General features: G+C 40.7%; 1 protein-coding gene across 4 annotated transcripts in view; it reads left to right on the forward strand.

Moving 5' to 3' along the window:
- The window catches only part of atad5a (ATPase family AAA domain containing 5a), a 90,447-nt gene that overhangs the window by 60,089 nt on the left and 14,396 nt on the right, over positions 1–15,962 (forward strand). For all 4 annotated transcript variants that reach the window (XM_059948215.1, XM_059948214.1, XM_059948217.1 and 1 more), the window contains 8 exons: positions 50–135; positions 2,623–2,762; positions 4,928–5,093; positions 7,430–7,603; positions 8,841–8,980; positions 10,635–10,728; positions 13,454–13,518; positions 15,019–15,199. In XM_059948215.1, the coding sequence (XP_059804198.1) occupies positions 50–135; positions 2,623–2,762; positions 4,928–5,093; positions 7,430–7,603; positions 8,841–8,980; positions 10,635–10,728; positions 13,454–13,518; positions 15,019–15,199 (1,046 nt within the window). The remainder of the gene's footprint in view (positions 1–49; positions 136–2,622; positions 2,763–4,927; positions 5,094–7,429; positions 7,604–8,840; positions 8,981–10,634; positions 10,729–13,453; positions 13,519–15,018; positions 15,200–15,962) is intronic.

Genomic DNA, 15,962 nt, shown 5'->3' on the forward strand with positions numbered 1-15,962 from the left:
AAAAGTCATTCCATTGAACTCAAGGAATGCTCTTGTGTTTTTCACGTAGTTGGTTAATGGAATGGAAGAAAAGAGCTGATAAAGAAGAAACGAAAAAACACAAGGAAAGAAAGACTGAGAAAGATAAGAAAGTGGGTATGTAATATTCCTTAATGAATTATTCTGGGCAATGTTGGATCTCAGTGTTTAGTCCACTAACAAAGTAATTCCTCTCTGTAAGAGTTGCGTGCCATCTTCGGCATCTGAAACTGATCAAATTTCAAATAGAAAATATGATGCAGTCACAGTCGTATTCTTTTAATCCTGTAGCATTTAAAGGTTAGCTTTGTTTGTCAAGGTATATCAGACAATGAAATGTGTTGTTTACGTCAAGGACCAAGGATGTCCAAGGACAGCCAGCAAATGTCACCATCGTTCTTGCACCAACGTAGCATGGCCACAACTCACTGACCTTAAGTCAAGTCAAGTCACTTTTTATTGTCATTTCAACCATAACTGCTGGTACAGTACATAGTAAAAATGAAATAATGTTTTTTCAGGACCATGGTGTTACATGACGCAGTACAAAAACTAGACTGAACTACGTAAAAAAAACTACACTAGACTACAGACCTACCCAGGATTGCATAAACCTGTACACCTTTGAAATGTGGGAGGAAACTGGAGCACCCATAGGAAACCCACACCATTGTCTGAAGAACGTAGAAATTCCTTACAGACAGCAACGGGAACTGAACCTCGATTACAATTGTTGGTGCTGTAGCGTTACATTAACTTTTAGACTACCGTGCTGTCCTGGAAGTAACAGTGATACATTTCCTATCAGAATAGTGGAACGTACAAACTTCATTACAGATGAGGCAGAAATTGAATGGCAATCGCTGGCACTGTGAAGCATTCCACTAAGCACTATGCTACTGTGCCAAACTTTTTATCTTATTCTAGTAGACTAATATAAAGCTCGAAATAACATCAATCCATCAACCAATTTCACAAAAGAGTGCTTCATCAACTTTAAGCCCTGGGTTATCCTGGGTCATAAAGAATATTATTTCAATGTACAACTTAATTTTTCTTTCATAGCTGCGTGATGAGCCAGGAAGTTTGTGTTGTTTCTCACTGAAAGGCTACATTGAAAAGATGGGTGCACTCATTATGAAGACTGAACTTTGGCCAATATGGGTGCAGTGGACCAAGTGGCCTCCTGCCATAAATACCAGAAATCTCGTTTATTATCACTGATGTATGTCGCGGCCCATCCTGAAGGGTCTCGGCCTGAAACGTCGACTGTTTATTCATTTCCATAGATGCTGCTTCACCTGCTCTGCTGCTTTGCATTTCTCATGTTGTGGCAGCAGTACAGAGAGATGTATTAAAAAAAAAACCATTATAATAATATAAATATTATTAAGAATAGGTGATGCAAAATAGTGAAGTTCAGAACTCTGATGGTGGAGAGGAAGAAGCTGTTCTTAAAACATTGAGTATGTGTCTTCAGACTCCTGCATCTCTTCCCTGAGGGTATCATTGAGAGGGGGGAATTGCCTAGATAATGGAGTTGAATTCCTCTCCACGCCTTGTGGCACATTGGGCAGCAACCTTGTCACTTCTTTAACATTCTTCTGTTTTACGAAGCTGAGTTGCTAGTTCAATGCTCAACCCAGCACGAACCTGGACCACCTGCCTTGAAGTCCAGTGCGGATGCCACTGCACCATCGGCCAGCTTGTCCTAGATAGTGAAGGTCCTTAATGATGTATTCCGCCTTCTTGAAGTATCACCTATTGAAGGTGTATTCTGATTCTGTGAATGGGTAATTTCCTATTTAACCTGTTGCAGAGATTTATGCTGCATCAATATTTCTTCATAAAGGTAAATTTGCAATTCAACCCTATTAGGCAGGCTCTAGCAGACTGACTTGGACGCTAGTGGGGGAGTTTTTTCTAACCTGTGTGTAAAATTAATGATCTGTCATGTTCAGTGACTGGTCATCAGTATCTGCTGTTTCAAATAAAAGGTTGATGAAGAAAAAAATCATCTGTGCTAACAGAAAATAAAGACGTGTTTAGAAATGTTCTGCCGAAGGGTCTCAGCCCGAAACGTCGACTATTCTCTTTTCCATAGATGCTGCCTGACCTGCTGAGTTCCTCCAGCATTTTGTGTGTGTTGTTTAGAAATGTAATTTAAGAATTGATGGCTACAATCACAGTTGCAGTCAATCTCTAGCTGGCAGTTCTCCACTTTTTTTTATATAAAGATAAAAAAATTTGCGGATGCTGGAAATCCAAGCAGCACAAAAAAACACTGCAAGAACTCAGCAGACAATGCAGCATCTATGAGGACAAAGGCAAACAGTCGATGTTTTGGGCCAAGACCATTCGTCAGGAAGGCAGAAGATACAAAAGCCTTGTTCCTCCCCTCAGCATCGCACCTTTCCCCCCCCCCCCCCAACCTTCTTGCTCTAACTTTTATCTTTTTTTCCAGTCCTGGTGAAGCGTCTCATCACGAAATGTTAACTGTTTACTCTTTTCCATAGACTTCACCTTTTTTTAATTCGCATTTATCCACCTTACGTTCCTTTATTAGTAATCCACTCTGTCTGACCTGCCTCTTGTTCTCTGTAGATGCTTGGGACAACAGTGATTTTAACTTGGAGAGTTCCGGGGATGAAGATTTTTTGTGCAATACAGTGCTAATTACTGGACCTCCTGGAGTTGGGAAAACGGCTGCAGTTTATGCCTGTGCTCAGGAGTTGGGTTTCAAGGTTTGTGTTCTACTTCAGGTAGCATCCTTAATTCCACTTTGGTTTGTTCTGTTAAGAGCCTAATTGATACCGCTAGGTGTTTTCTCAAAGTTCTTTCTAGTTGATATTCAGTTAAATATTAGTGGAGACATGTAAACAGGACCTCCAGCAAATTTCACAGATAACGGGCAAGCTCTTATCCCTTGTAAAGAATAAACACGAGAGGTTCTGTAGATGCTGGAAATCCAGAGCAACACACACAAAATGCTGGAGGAACTCAGCAGGCCAGGCAGCAGAAGCACTTTTAGTAATAGACTAAGACAACCGCGCTGTTCCAAAGAGCGTCATACGAGGTCATTCTTACCCTCAGCCATTAAGCTCTATAATGAGTCAACCTATAGCCAAGGAAGTGATGACTCCTCCTGGAAGACTGCTTGAGAAATTTATTCTTTATTTTTCCTTACTTCTCTTCTAATATTTGTATATCTGTGCACTTGTGATGCTACTGTGATACTTTGGGATCAATAAAGTTTCTATCTGTGGAAAAAAGGAAACAGTCGACGTTTCCGGCAGAGGCCCTTCATCAAGACTGGAAAGAAAGGAGGACGAAGCCAGAGTAAAAGGGTGGGGGAGGGGAAAGAGTACAAGCTAGAAGGTGGTGAATCTGTGGAATTCTCTGCCACAGGAAACAGTTGAGGCTGGTTCATTGGCTATATTTAAGAGGAAGTTAGATATGGCCCTTGTGGCTAAAGGGATCAGGGAGTATGGAGAGAAAGCAGGTACAGGGTTCTGAGTTGAATGATCAGCCATGGTCATACTGAATGGCGGTGCAGGCTTGAAGGGCCGAATGGCCTACTGCGCCTATTTTCTATGTGGTAGGTGAAGCCAGGTGGGTGGGGGAGGAGGGATGAAGTAAGAAGCCGGAAGATGGTCGGTGGAAAAGGTGGAATGTAGAATCTGATGGGAGAGGAGAGTGGGCCATGGGAGGTAGGCAAATGAGGAAATGAGAAGAGATAAGAGGGGAGGCCAGAGCGGGGAATTGAAGAAGAGGGAGGGGGTGTAGGAAAATTACCACAAGTGAGAGAAATCAATGTTCATGCTATCAGGCTGAAGGCTATCCAGATGGAATATGAGATGTTGCTCCAGCCTGACTGTGGCCTCAATGTGGCAGTAGAGGAGGCCATAGACCAACATGTTGGAATGGGAATTAGATTTAGAATTTCCATAGTTGCTGCCTGATCTGCTGAGTTGCTCCTACATTTTGTTTGCATTGCCCTTGTTAAGTGTGTGTGATTCTGTGCCATCTACTTAAAACGTAGAACATGGATTAGTACAGGACAGTACAGGCCCTTTGATCCACAATGCTGTGCCAAACATTTAAGATGGACAGACATAGGAGCAGATTTAGGCCATTCGGCTTTCAAATCTTCTCCGTCATTCCTTCATGGCTATTATCCCTTTCATCCCTCCTCATCTCTATTCTAAAAGGACGTCCTTGTATTCTGAGGCTGTGTCCTCTGGTCATAGACTCTCCCACCACTGGAAACATCTCTGCATCCACTCTATCTAAGCCTTTCAATATTCACTAAGTTTTAATGAGATCCCTCATCATTCTTCTAAACTCCAGCGAGTGCTAGTCCAGAGCCATACTTTTAACCAACTCTTAACATCAAACTCCTTCCCTCCCACATAGGCAGATTTGAAAGAAAAATGGAGGACTATCTAAGATTCTCTTAAATGTCCCTAATGTATCGGTCTCTACCACCACCCTGGCTGTGCATTCCATGCTCCCACAACTCTAAACTTGCTTTCCTCAAATCACCTTAAATTTATTTCCCCTTGCCCCATATTAGCCATTTCCACCCTGGAGAAAAAAGTCTCGTTATCCACTGTATCGATGCCTCTTATCATCATGTACACCTCTAACAAGCCAACTCTTGTCCTCCTCCACTCCAAAGAGAAAAGCCCTATCTCACTCAATCTTTTCTGGTCAATCATGTTTCTCTAATCCACTTCTGTGTAGTGTAGGGAAAAAGATTACTGTTACCCCTTAGAGCTAATTTGTTTGCCTTTTGAGAAAATAATGAAAATAATGTCCCTTTCCCTTTTCTTGGTCTTCATTACATATTTACTGAGGGGAAAGCAAACTATTTAATCGGGTCAAAAGTCCTTGTTTCTGTATGTAGGTGTTTGAAGTAAATGCCTCCTCACAGCGGAGTGGCAGACAGATCCTCTCTCAGCTTAAGGAAGCCACGCAGTCCCACCAAGTTGATAAACAGGGAAGCAACGCTCTCAAGCCTGCCTTCTTCAGTGGAAGCAAGTCTCTTCCACCACAAACAGCCAGGTCTCCGAGTGAGTATCAAACCTTTGTACTTTTTAACAACAGTTTTCTTATTTCATGAAATTTGTCTTACTTTTATGCAGTAAATTGACATGATTGGGGCTGTTCCCTGAAAGTGGTGCAAGCAGTTTCAATAGGTTTCTTTAAAAAGGAACCGGAATAAATAATAGAGTCCCGATGAAGGATCTTGGCCCAAAATTTCAAGTGCTTATTCTTCTTCATAGGTGCTGCCTGACCTGCTGAGTTTCTCCAGCATTTTGTGTGGTACCCTAAATAATTGAAAGGACTATATTAGCTTTATCAAAGATCAGCTTTATTTGTTGCATGTACATCAGAATCAGGTTTAATATCACCAGCATATGTCATAAAATTTGTTAACTTTGCAGCAATACACAATAATAGGAAAAAACTGAATTACTGTGTGTGTGTATATATATGTGTAAAATATTTAGATTAAATAAGTGCAAAGGAAAGAAAAAAATGTAGTGAGGTAATGTTCATGGGTTCAATAGCTATTCAGAAATCTGATGGCAGAGGGGAAGATGCTGTTCCTGAATCATTGAGTGTGTACCTTCAGGCTTCTGATGGTAGCAATGAGAAGGGGGCACATCCTGGGTGGTGGGGGGCCTTAATGATGGACACTTCCTCTTTGAGGCATCACTCCTTGATAGTGTCCTAGATACTACAGAGGCTAGTGCCATGATGGAGCTGACTAATTTACAGCATAGGATTGCAGCCTACTTCGATCCTGTGTTGTAGCCTCCACCCCCTCCACCAGATGGGGATGCAGCCAGTTTCAATGCTTTCACAGTACATCTGTAGAAATTTTGACATACCAAATCTCCTCAAGTTCCTTATTAAATATAGTTGTTGTCATGCCTTCATCATAGCTGCATCAAAATGTTGGGGCCAGGTTAAATCCTTAAAGATATTGACACCCGGGAACTTGAAATTGAAATGGCTCACTTTTGTACCACTTGCACTTCTTCCCCTTCCCCCACCTTCTTGTTCTGACTTCTTATCTTTTTTTTCCAGTCCTGATGAGACTTGGCTCAAAACGTCAGCTGTTTACTCTTTTCCATAGATGCTCCCTGGCCTGCTGATTTCCTCCAGCGTTTTGTGTGTGCTGCTCACTCTTTCTACTTCTGATCCCTCTACAATGACTGGTTGTGTTCCCTCGGCTTACCCTTTCTGAAGTCCCCAATCATTCTTTTGGTTTACTGACGTTGAGTGCAAAGTTGTTACAACTCCACTCAACTAGCTGGTATACTTCACTCCTGCTGAACGTCCTCTTGTCAACATCTATGATTCTGCCAACAAATTTATAGTAAATTTATTGATGGCATTTGCACTGTACAGTAAAATGCATGCCTTGCATCAACGACCAATACAGTCAGAGGATGTTCTGGCGGCAGCCCACAAGTATCTCCATGCTTCTGATCCCAACATAGCATATCCACAATTCACTAACCCTAACCCAGTTAAACACACCCAGCCCCGAGACACCAGGCAAGGTAATTTGATTGCAAGCAATTGGTTTGTTTATCATTACAGAATGTCTCTGGTGCTTCCCACTCCCTTTCCCTTTTCCCAAACAGAATTCCATCCCTGCCCCTTCCCACTTTCAGTCCAGAGTAGAAACCCTCATCAAAATCAGGTTTATCATCACTCAAATATATCATGGTTTTTTTTGTGGCAACAGTACAGCGTAATACATAAAATTACTATCGTACTATGCACGTCTTGGATAGCCTAGACTTGACTAGACTAGATTTATATGCTTAAGACTTTTGCACAGAACTGTAGTCGGGTGATGTGGGTTCATTCGGCAGTAGGGCCTGTTACCGTGCTGTAACTCTGAAGCTAAAAATCAAAATTTCTGTTCCCTCATGTTCCCATCATAAGCATATTGTCAAAGTCAAAAAAAGTATGTATATGTTGCCACGTATTACCTTGAGATTCATTTTCCTGCAAGCGTATCCAGGAAGCTGCAAAAATACAATAAGTTTTATGGAAAATTACACATAAAGACTGTGAAACAACTGTTGTGCAAAAGAAAACAAATTATGCAAATAAAAATATATATACATAAATAATACTGAGAGCATGAGCTGTAAAGAGCCTTTAAAAGTGAGTCTTTAGGTTGTAGATTCAGTTCAGAAGTTAAAGTGAGTGAAGTTATCCATGCCAATTCAGGAGCCTGATGTTGCAGTCATATAACTAATCCTGGACCTGGTAGTGTGAGACCCTATACCTCCTTTCCGATGGTAATAGCAAATATGTTTGGGCGTGAGTGTGAAATTATTTTCTGCAACACCACTAAAATGACTTAATTCCTTTTCCACAGAGAAAGCAAACTCTCCCAGAAGCGTCGTCACATCACCTAGGAAAACGTCCTTGTCTCCTAGGAAAAGGGGCTCGAAGAAGACCCTCGCACCCATGTTCTTAGCAAATTTCTTCAAAGCCCCAGTGAAGTCTAACAAAAATGAAGAATCAGAAAAAGCTGACGATCAGATGAGTGGTAAGAAGATATGTTATCTTAAAATATATTTTCCAAGGGGGTGAGTGCAAAGCAATAGGAAATATTCTTAACCTAGTGTGATCATGATTGAAATTATAGTCATAGAGGACCTCAGCATTGAAACAGGCCCTTCACCCTATCCAGTCCATGCCAACCTGATCTTCTGTCTAGTCCCATCTATCTGCAGCTGGACCATAGCCCTCATTACCTCTCCCATCCATGTACATACCCAAATTTCTCTTAATTGTTACAATTGAACCCACTTGCACTGGCAGCTAGTTCCACACACTCACCACCCTCTGAGTGTAGAAGTTACCTCCCTGATTTCCCCTTAAATATTACACCTTTCACCCTAAACCTATGACTTGTAGTTCTAGTATCACCCTACCTGAAGTTAAATCCTGTATGCATTCACCCTATCTATACTTGTAATTCCGTATACCTCTATAAGATCTTCCCTCATTCTCCTGCATTTCAGGGAATAAAGTCCTAATCTTTTCAGCCTTTCCCTATAACTCAAGGCCTGGCAACGTCCTTTTAAATTTTCTCTCTCGTCTTGCAATTATTGGTATCTTTCCTGTTGGTAGGTAATCAGAAGTACAAAAAAAAAACTCAGAATTCAGCCTCACCAATGTCTTCAGCATAACGTCCCAACTCCCGTACTCTGATTTATAAAGACCAATGCGCTAAGAACTCTCTTTATGGCCCTATCCACCTGTGATACCACTTTCAAGGAATTATGGATCTGTATTCCCAGGTCCCTCACACTACCATGCTTCTCAGTGCCCTACTGTTCGCCATGTAAGTCTTACTGTGGTTTGAAAGATATTTCAGAAATCACAGGTAAGAAGTGCCACACTTTAACACCAGATGAAGGAATGACTATATGGAAATATTCCCTGTGGGGGAATTACCTGAATTTATGGAGAAACTTAATTCCTGGGAAATGAATTTGAAACTTTTGTGAAAGCAAGCCCTTGCCTGTGGATTGAAATGATCTTCAAGGTTACTAAGTTGACATTGCTGTTCAGAAAATGAAAAGTAAATTTTACAAGATGAATAACATTATTTAATCTTAAACAAGAGGTTCAGCAGATACTCAGTGTGTATTGCACATTGTTTAATCTGTTCAATATCCATAAAATGCCCATATGTAGGTAAACCTCAAACTCTTAGTTGGTGATCAACGTGAGAACTGGCAGAAGGATGCTGAAGCCTTTTTTTTCCTTTAATTTAGTCAAATCGCAGAATATTTGTAAGGCCCAGAAGAACAATCCCCAAGTTTTAGAAGTATCTAAGATTCAGCCTGGGTCTGAAAGCAAAGACACGGAAGAGTGTAACAGAAAGAGTGCCACATCACTCATTTTGTTTGAAGAGGTAGGTGTATAAATACATTCATGCATGTGCTTATCTGGCAGAAGAAACGCGCAAATTTATTTTCTATCTTTCACAGTGATAACTAGTTCTGAAGATACAGGTTTGGTAAGTGAGACATAAGTCACTGATTACAAATAAGCACGTTAATCATTTATTTACAGACAAACAGTAAAACATTCGAACAAACATCTAAGCAACCCTAAATTACACAAACTACGATACTAAACATTCAGTAACACTTCAAACTCAACAGCTACCGTATTAATTCTCCCCAAGTTACTACAAAACTAAGCATTGAGTAATCAGGTACTTAACTCAGTGTGTGTGTGTGTGTGTGTGGACCCTGCTATATCTGCAGCAGACTTTCCCAATGGTTCCTCAGCACTGGCTGTGACCTCGATGTGAAGACAAGTGCCCGGAGACAAAGGAAAGGATCTGAGGTGCCTGAAACTGGACACCAGTGATTGGCATACAAAGCAACCAATGGGAAAGAGCTGCTGCATCTTTCAAACAGGCCAATCAATGACCAGCATGGTCAACCAGCAACTTTCAACAGACAAGTAAACTTAATTCTTCATGTTACCCTGGTCTTGATGAATAATAGTGCAATGAGCTGTAAATGTGTGGATTTATTTGTTGTAATTATTGTATTTCTCTCTTAAAACCCATGTCTGCTTTTGTCAGTTATTTCTTAGTTATCAATATACTAAGCTGAGAGCTCTATTCAATAAACCTTTTGAGTATTGAAAGGTCTAGCTAGAGTGGACGTGGAAGGGGTGGTTCCATTAGTGGGAGAGTCTAGGACCAGAGGTACAGCATCCAAATGCAAGGACATCCCTTTGGAACAGTGATGAGGAGGAATTTCTTTAGCCAGAGGATGGTGAATTTGTGCAATTCATTACCACAGACAGCTGTGCAGGCCAAGTTATTGGGTATATTTAAGGCAGAGGCTGCTAGATTCTTGATTGGTCATGGTGACAAAGGTTACAGGGAGAAGGCAGGAGAGGGATAATAAATCAGCCATGATAGAATGGCAGAGCAGACATGATGGGCCAAATGTGTCCTGACAAAGGGTCTCGGCCCAAAACGTTGACTGCTCCTTTCAACAGATGCTGCCCGACCTACTGAGTTCATCCAGCATTTTTGTATGTCTTGATTTGACCACAGCATCTGCTGTGTATTTTGTGTTTAATTCTGCTACTATATCTTATGGTCTTCATTTATTTATAATGTCCAATGATCAGCATAAGCATTAAACTTTTTCTAAAAGATTATTTTTATTTCTAACATGAACATCAAGACAACATACAGTGAAATGAGTTGTTTCAATGACCAGCACAATCTGATGATCTGTTGAGGGCATCCCACGTGTTTCTGGTGCCAACATAGCATGTCTCCAACTCAGAAAACATAACCCGTACGTCTGTGATGTGGGAGGAATGTGGAGCACTGGGAGGAAACCCATGCGGTCATGGGGAGAACGTAGAAACTCCTTACAGAATTGAACCCTAGTCTCTGGTGCTGTAAAGCGTTATGCTGACCATAAGACATCATAGAATTAGGCAGGTCAGCCCATCGAGTGTGATCTATTACGCCATCCACATCGTGCAATTGTTCACTGAACTCTCACTTTATTGTTTTTTTTTCTTAACAGGTAGATGTGATATTTGATGATGATGCTGGGTTTCTCAGTGCAGTTAAGACCTTCATGGCAACTGCAAAACGGCCAGTTATACTCACAACTACTGGTTAGTTCTTGCACTTTTTTAATTCCTCACTATTTACAGTAAATAGCAGGACCCTAAGGATAGGGATCTTGGGGTGTAAATTCATACCCCTTGAAAGTGGCAATACAAATAGTAAGGAAGGTGTATGGTATACTCACTATCGTTAGGAAATTTTCATTGGGTATTTTTAAAGCAAAACTTGATAGATTATTGATTAGACGTGTTGAGGGGGATAATAAATCAGCTATGCTGGAATGATGGGCCAAAGACCAATTCTGCTCTGATGACTTTTAGAATTGAGTATGAAATTCATATTTAGAATTGAATCAGGAAGTCATATTGCAGTTGTATAAAACTTTGGTAGGCCACAGTTGGAGTATTATGTTGAGTTCTGGTCACTGTAATACAGGAAGGATATAAGATTATCAGAGGCACAGACAATAGATGCATCAGGAAGTATCTAAACTTATGCAAGACGTAGGTAGAGTGGATATTTTTTTTTTCCCAGTGCAGGAATACCAATTACTAAAGGGCATAACTGTAAGGTGAGAGAGGAAATATTTATAGGAAATTGGTATGGCAAGTTATTTTTTATTTGCATTGAAAATGGAAGCTGCCAGAGGCAATTTTACAAAGGCATTTTGACAGGAGCATCACACACAGATGCTGGAGGAACTCAGCAAGCTAGGCAGTATCTATGGAAAAGCGTACAGTCGACATTTCTGGTCAAGACCCTTCATCAGGACTGTGGTCTCAGCCCAAAACATCATCTGTACTCTTTTCCATACATGCTTCCTGGCCTGCTGGGTTCCTCCAGCATTTTGTGTATGTTGCTTAGACTTCCAGCATCTGCTGGTCTCCTTACAGATGGTGTCAGAATTGAACCCCAAACTCCGACGCCCTGGAGTAGTAATTGCAACACTACTGTACTGCTCATGTGGTTGTGATTGGACAATGGGCCAGTCCCTTTGCTGTATTTTCTATATTCTACTTCCTTATACCAAGTGTTTATTAGCCAGTGGTGAAGATATTATCTGTGGACTTCATTAAGTGCGAAACAAACACAGAGCAACTCATTAAGAAATCACTTAAATTCATTTACCAGAGTTTAATTTCCTTGTGATTTCTCAACATGAGGATCTTAAGGTCTCTGAACATTGAAAATAGATGACATTCAAACTAAAATGCATTCAATTACCACTTTATTAGGTACACCTATACACCTCATTAATGCAAATATCAAATCAGTCAATCATTGGTAGTAACTCAGTGCATAATAGCAGGCAAACATGGTCAAGAGCTTCAATTGTTGTTCAGACCAAACACCAAAATGGGAAGAAATGTGATCTAAGTGACTTTGACCGTGGAATGATTGTTGGTGCTTGACAGGGTGGTTTGAGGATTTTAGAAACTGCTGCTCTAGGATTTTTATGCACAACAGTCTCTAGAGTTTACAGGGAATGGTGAGAAAATAAAAACAAATAGCGAGTGGCAATTCTGTGGGCAAAGTGGTTGTTAATGAGAGAAGTCAGAGGAGAATGTCCAGATTGGTTCAAGCTGACAGGGTGGCAACAGTAATTCAAGTAACCACGCATTACAACAGTGGTGTACAGAAGAGCATCTCTGAATGCACAGCCTGTCGAACCTTGAAGTGAGTAGGCAACAGAGGACCCCACCAGGTTCCACTCTTGTAGCAAGTTCATTAGATACATGCCTGTACCTAATGAAATGGCCACTGAGTGTGTATTTTATCTTTTTTCATCATGTTAATGCATCTGTATATCAATACAGGGTGTAAAAACAGGGACTGTAATGGTAACTCCATAAACCATTGGTTGTGTCCCAGTTGATTTGTGTTCATTATGAACTCTGCACTTTTAGAAACTTGTCAAGGTCATGCTGAGAGCGGAGCACAGATAAAATAGAAAAATGCTAGAAATAAAGGACTTTGGTTACGCAGAGAGACAAGTAAAGCCAGAGTCATTGTCCTTGGGAGCAGGTTAGATTAAGATTTGAAAGAAATACTGAAGAAGAGCCAATATGAATTAGGAATATGAACATCAACATTTAAGAATCAAAATCAGGTTTAGAATTGAGTCAGGAAGTCATATTGCAGCTGATTAACCCACTAATCAGTACATCTTTGGACTGTGGGAGGAAACCAGAGCACCCGGAGGAACCCCATACTTCCCAAGGGGAGGATAAACTCCTTACAGGGGATGCCAGGATTGAACTCTGATCTCGCTCCCCAATGAGCTGTAATAGCATCACACTAACTGCTACGCTACCATGGCTCTCTATTTATTTCAAATTGTGTTCTTGTCTCTATCTATTAGGAAGAATTAAGAAGCTTGAATTTCATGTGAATGATATAGGAAGAGAGGAGATTTAGTAATTAGCACCATATTTGTGAGAGGCAGCAAGAGATAAAAGATATTATTAAATATGTTACCTATTAAATTATTCACTTTTTGAGGCTGAATGGAGGTTTCAAAGCCCAGTAACTCCAAGTTGAGATCTTCTGGTTACCCTGAAGTAAAGAGTTTTCCTTTGTTTTAAACCCAAAGATGGTGACCCTACCAGATCTTTGTCTGGCATCACGCCGCATGTACCCAGTCTTGTTATTTCAGTAATGTGGAGATGCTCCAGTGACAGTTACATCGCTGGTTGTTTCTCTGTTTATGTGGCTACTTAAATATTGAAAATCTGAAACTTATCAATCCTTGTATTTCCAATTGTTCTGTAGATCCCAACTTCAGTTTAATGTTTGAATGCTGCTTTGAAGAAATCCGTTTTAAAGTTCCATCTTCAGTAAGTTTCTCTTGATTTTTGCTTCAAGTTTAGTGAACTGACGTGGGATGGGTTATGGCAATGCTGGCAGGAAACAAAGCCTATTCATTCACCAAATCATTTAAAGTCTCTCCAATCCACAGTAAATGGAGCTCATGACCAAAGCTGCAACAAGTCTTGTTTAGTAAGCATTCATTTGGCCACTAGTACCCGTTACAGCCCTTGTAAAGAGCTCCCTCCTCCTCTCTTTTTCCATTCACTAGTCTAGTTACCTTCTCATCTTGTCTCTTCTCCTCATCAGTCCATTCCCTCCCTTTCTCCCATGGGCCACTCGCCATTCCTATCAGATCCCTCCTTCACTCCTTTACCTCTTTCACTTATAATCTTTGTACTTTGAATGTTTTAAACCTCCCTACTTCTTCCTCTCTTCCCCCCACCACCTTCCAACTCACTTATCACCTGCCAGCTTGTTCACCTTCCCCTCTCCCACCTTCTCATTCTGGCTTCGGCCCCCTTCCTTTTCTGACCTGATGAAGGGTCTTGGCCTGAAGAGTCGTCTCTTAATTACTTCCCATAGATGTTGCCTGATCTGCTGAATTCCTCCAGCATTTTTGTGCATCGGTTTAGTCCCATTTGCCCTTTCGTATTCTCCCATGACTGTGTGTGCACAAAATGAATTTAAGCCATTCACAACAGGGTATTCCACTTCTGTGACTGAAGGGGTAAATTCTCTAACATAACCATTTTTACAGGTGCAGATCTTGACCTTATTCTCAACGATATTTGGATGAAAGTAAGGAAGATAACATGAGTAATGAGGCATTTCCACACTGAACCAGCAGGTTCAGGAACAGTTATTACCCTATAACCATGAGGCACCTGAACCAGTGTGGATTAACTTCCCTAACCACCACTATGAACCGACTCCACAACCCGTGGACTCACTTTCAAGGATTCTACAGCTCATGTTCTCAATATTTTTAATTACCTATCTATCTGTTTGTTTAATTGCACCATTTGTCTTCTTTTGCACGTTGGCTGTTTGTCAGTCTTTGATTATGTATTTCTTACTTACTGCCTGTTGTGTCACTGGTGTTTAGGCCAGCAATGAAGGTCCTCCATCTCTGTCTGGGTGGAAGGACTCGTCATTGGTTTTTCTGTAACAATAGTTTGTTTGACCAGTTTTAACCCCGAGCTGAACCCCTGAACCTGGAGGACTGGTGGGCTACTGTTAGTCTGGCCTCTACCCTTTGACCTGTTTGGCATGGGTGATCCTACCCAGAGCCAAAGTGCAAGGTCCTGACTCCAGTCAACATATCCCTGTGGGTCATTGAGGCACGCAAGCCCCCAGACCTAATGACGAGGTTGTGGTCCTCTTGGAGATTTGGTTATGTATAGTTTTTTATTTTACTGTAAATACTTGTAAGAAAATGTCTCTCGCGATAGTACATGGTGACATATACTAACATAAATTTACTTACTTGCTTACTTAGTGTACTTTTTGTTTTCCAAAACCATCAGAAAAATGTTGCCAGCTACCTCCAGCTCTTGTGTCTAGCTGAAAACTTAAGGACTGACAGGATGGATCTGGCCTCGCTCCTTGCTCTAAATAAATGTGATATACGACAAAGTATCCTGTACCTGCAGTTCTGGGTGAGAAGTGGTGGCGGCCACAAAGTGAACAGAGTTCTCCCCGTTGGAGGTGAGTGTACCCTGTACAACAGTCTCATTCAGGCTTTTTGTTTTGTGTTGGTAATGGCATTGAAACACTACCTCACTACTTTTCTTTTTTTGCACTACTTATTTAACTATCTGATATATATACTTACTGAGATTTTTTTTTCTCTATTATTTATTGCATTGTACTGCTGCTACAAATTTCACAGCATATGCCGGTGATACTAAACCTGATTCTGAATGTCAGAATTGTTATCATAAACATATGTTGTGAAATTTGTTGTTTTGTGGCTGCAGTGCAATGCATAACATCTACTATAAATTACAAGAAGAGTGTGTATATATAGTGAATAATATTTTCTAATGCTAATATTTTTTGTTACTGCATTGCTGTCATAACTGTGTGTGCTGTGTGCGATTGTATATCTGGTGTTTTCCACCTTGGCACCAAAGAAATTAATAGATTTGTCTTGCTCAGACTTTAATGGAATTCTGTCAAAGCAATGCGGGCTCAAGCCTGTGCTTATTACACAACACCTCGTATTTCTGAGTCAGCACCATCTTAACTTGCATTGTTGGTCTGCCTTCCCAAGGGGAGCATTCTTAGGAGTTGAGCCACAAGGGTTTGGGACTACTAATGAAGCATAAAATTTCAAAGTCAAGATAAATTTATTAACAAAGTACGTATATGTCACCGTGTATTACCTTGAAATTTGGAGATTAACAATGTGTTTAGTGTGCACTAAAATATAATCTGTTGCAGAATTATAAATATGTTTTGTATATTT

The sequence above is a fragment of the Hypanus sabinus genome, chromosome 23 (assembly GCF_030144855.1).
Source record: "Hypanus sabinus isolate sHypSab1 chromosome 23, sHypSab1.hap1, whole genome shotgun sequence".
Lineage (NCBI taxonomy): Eukaryota > Metazoa > Chordata > Chondrichthyes > Myliobatiformes > Dasyatidae > Hypanus > Hypanus sabinus.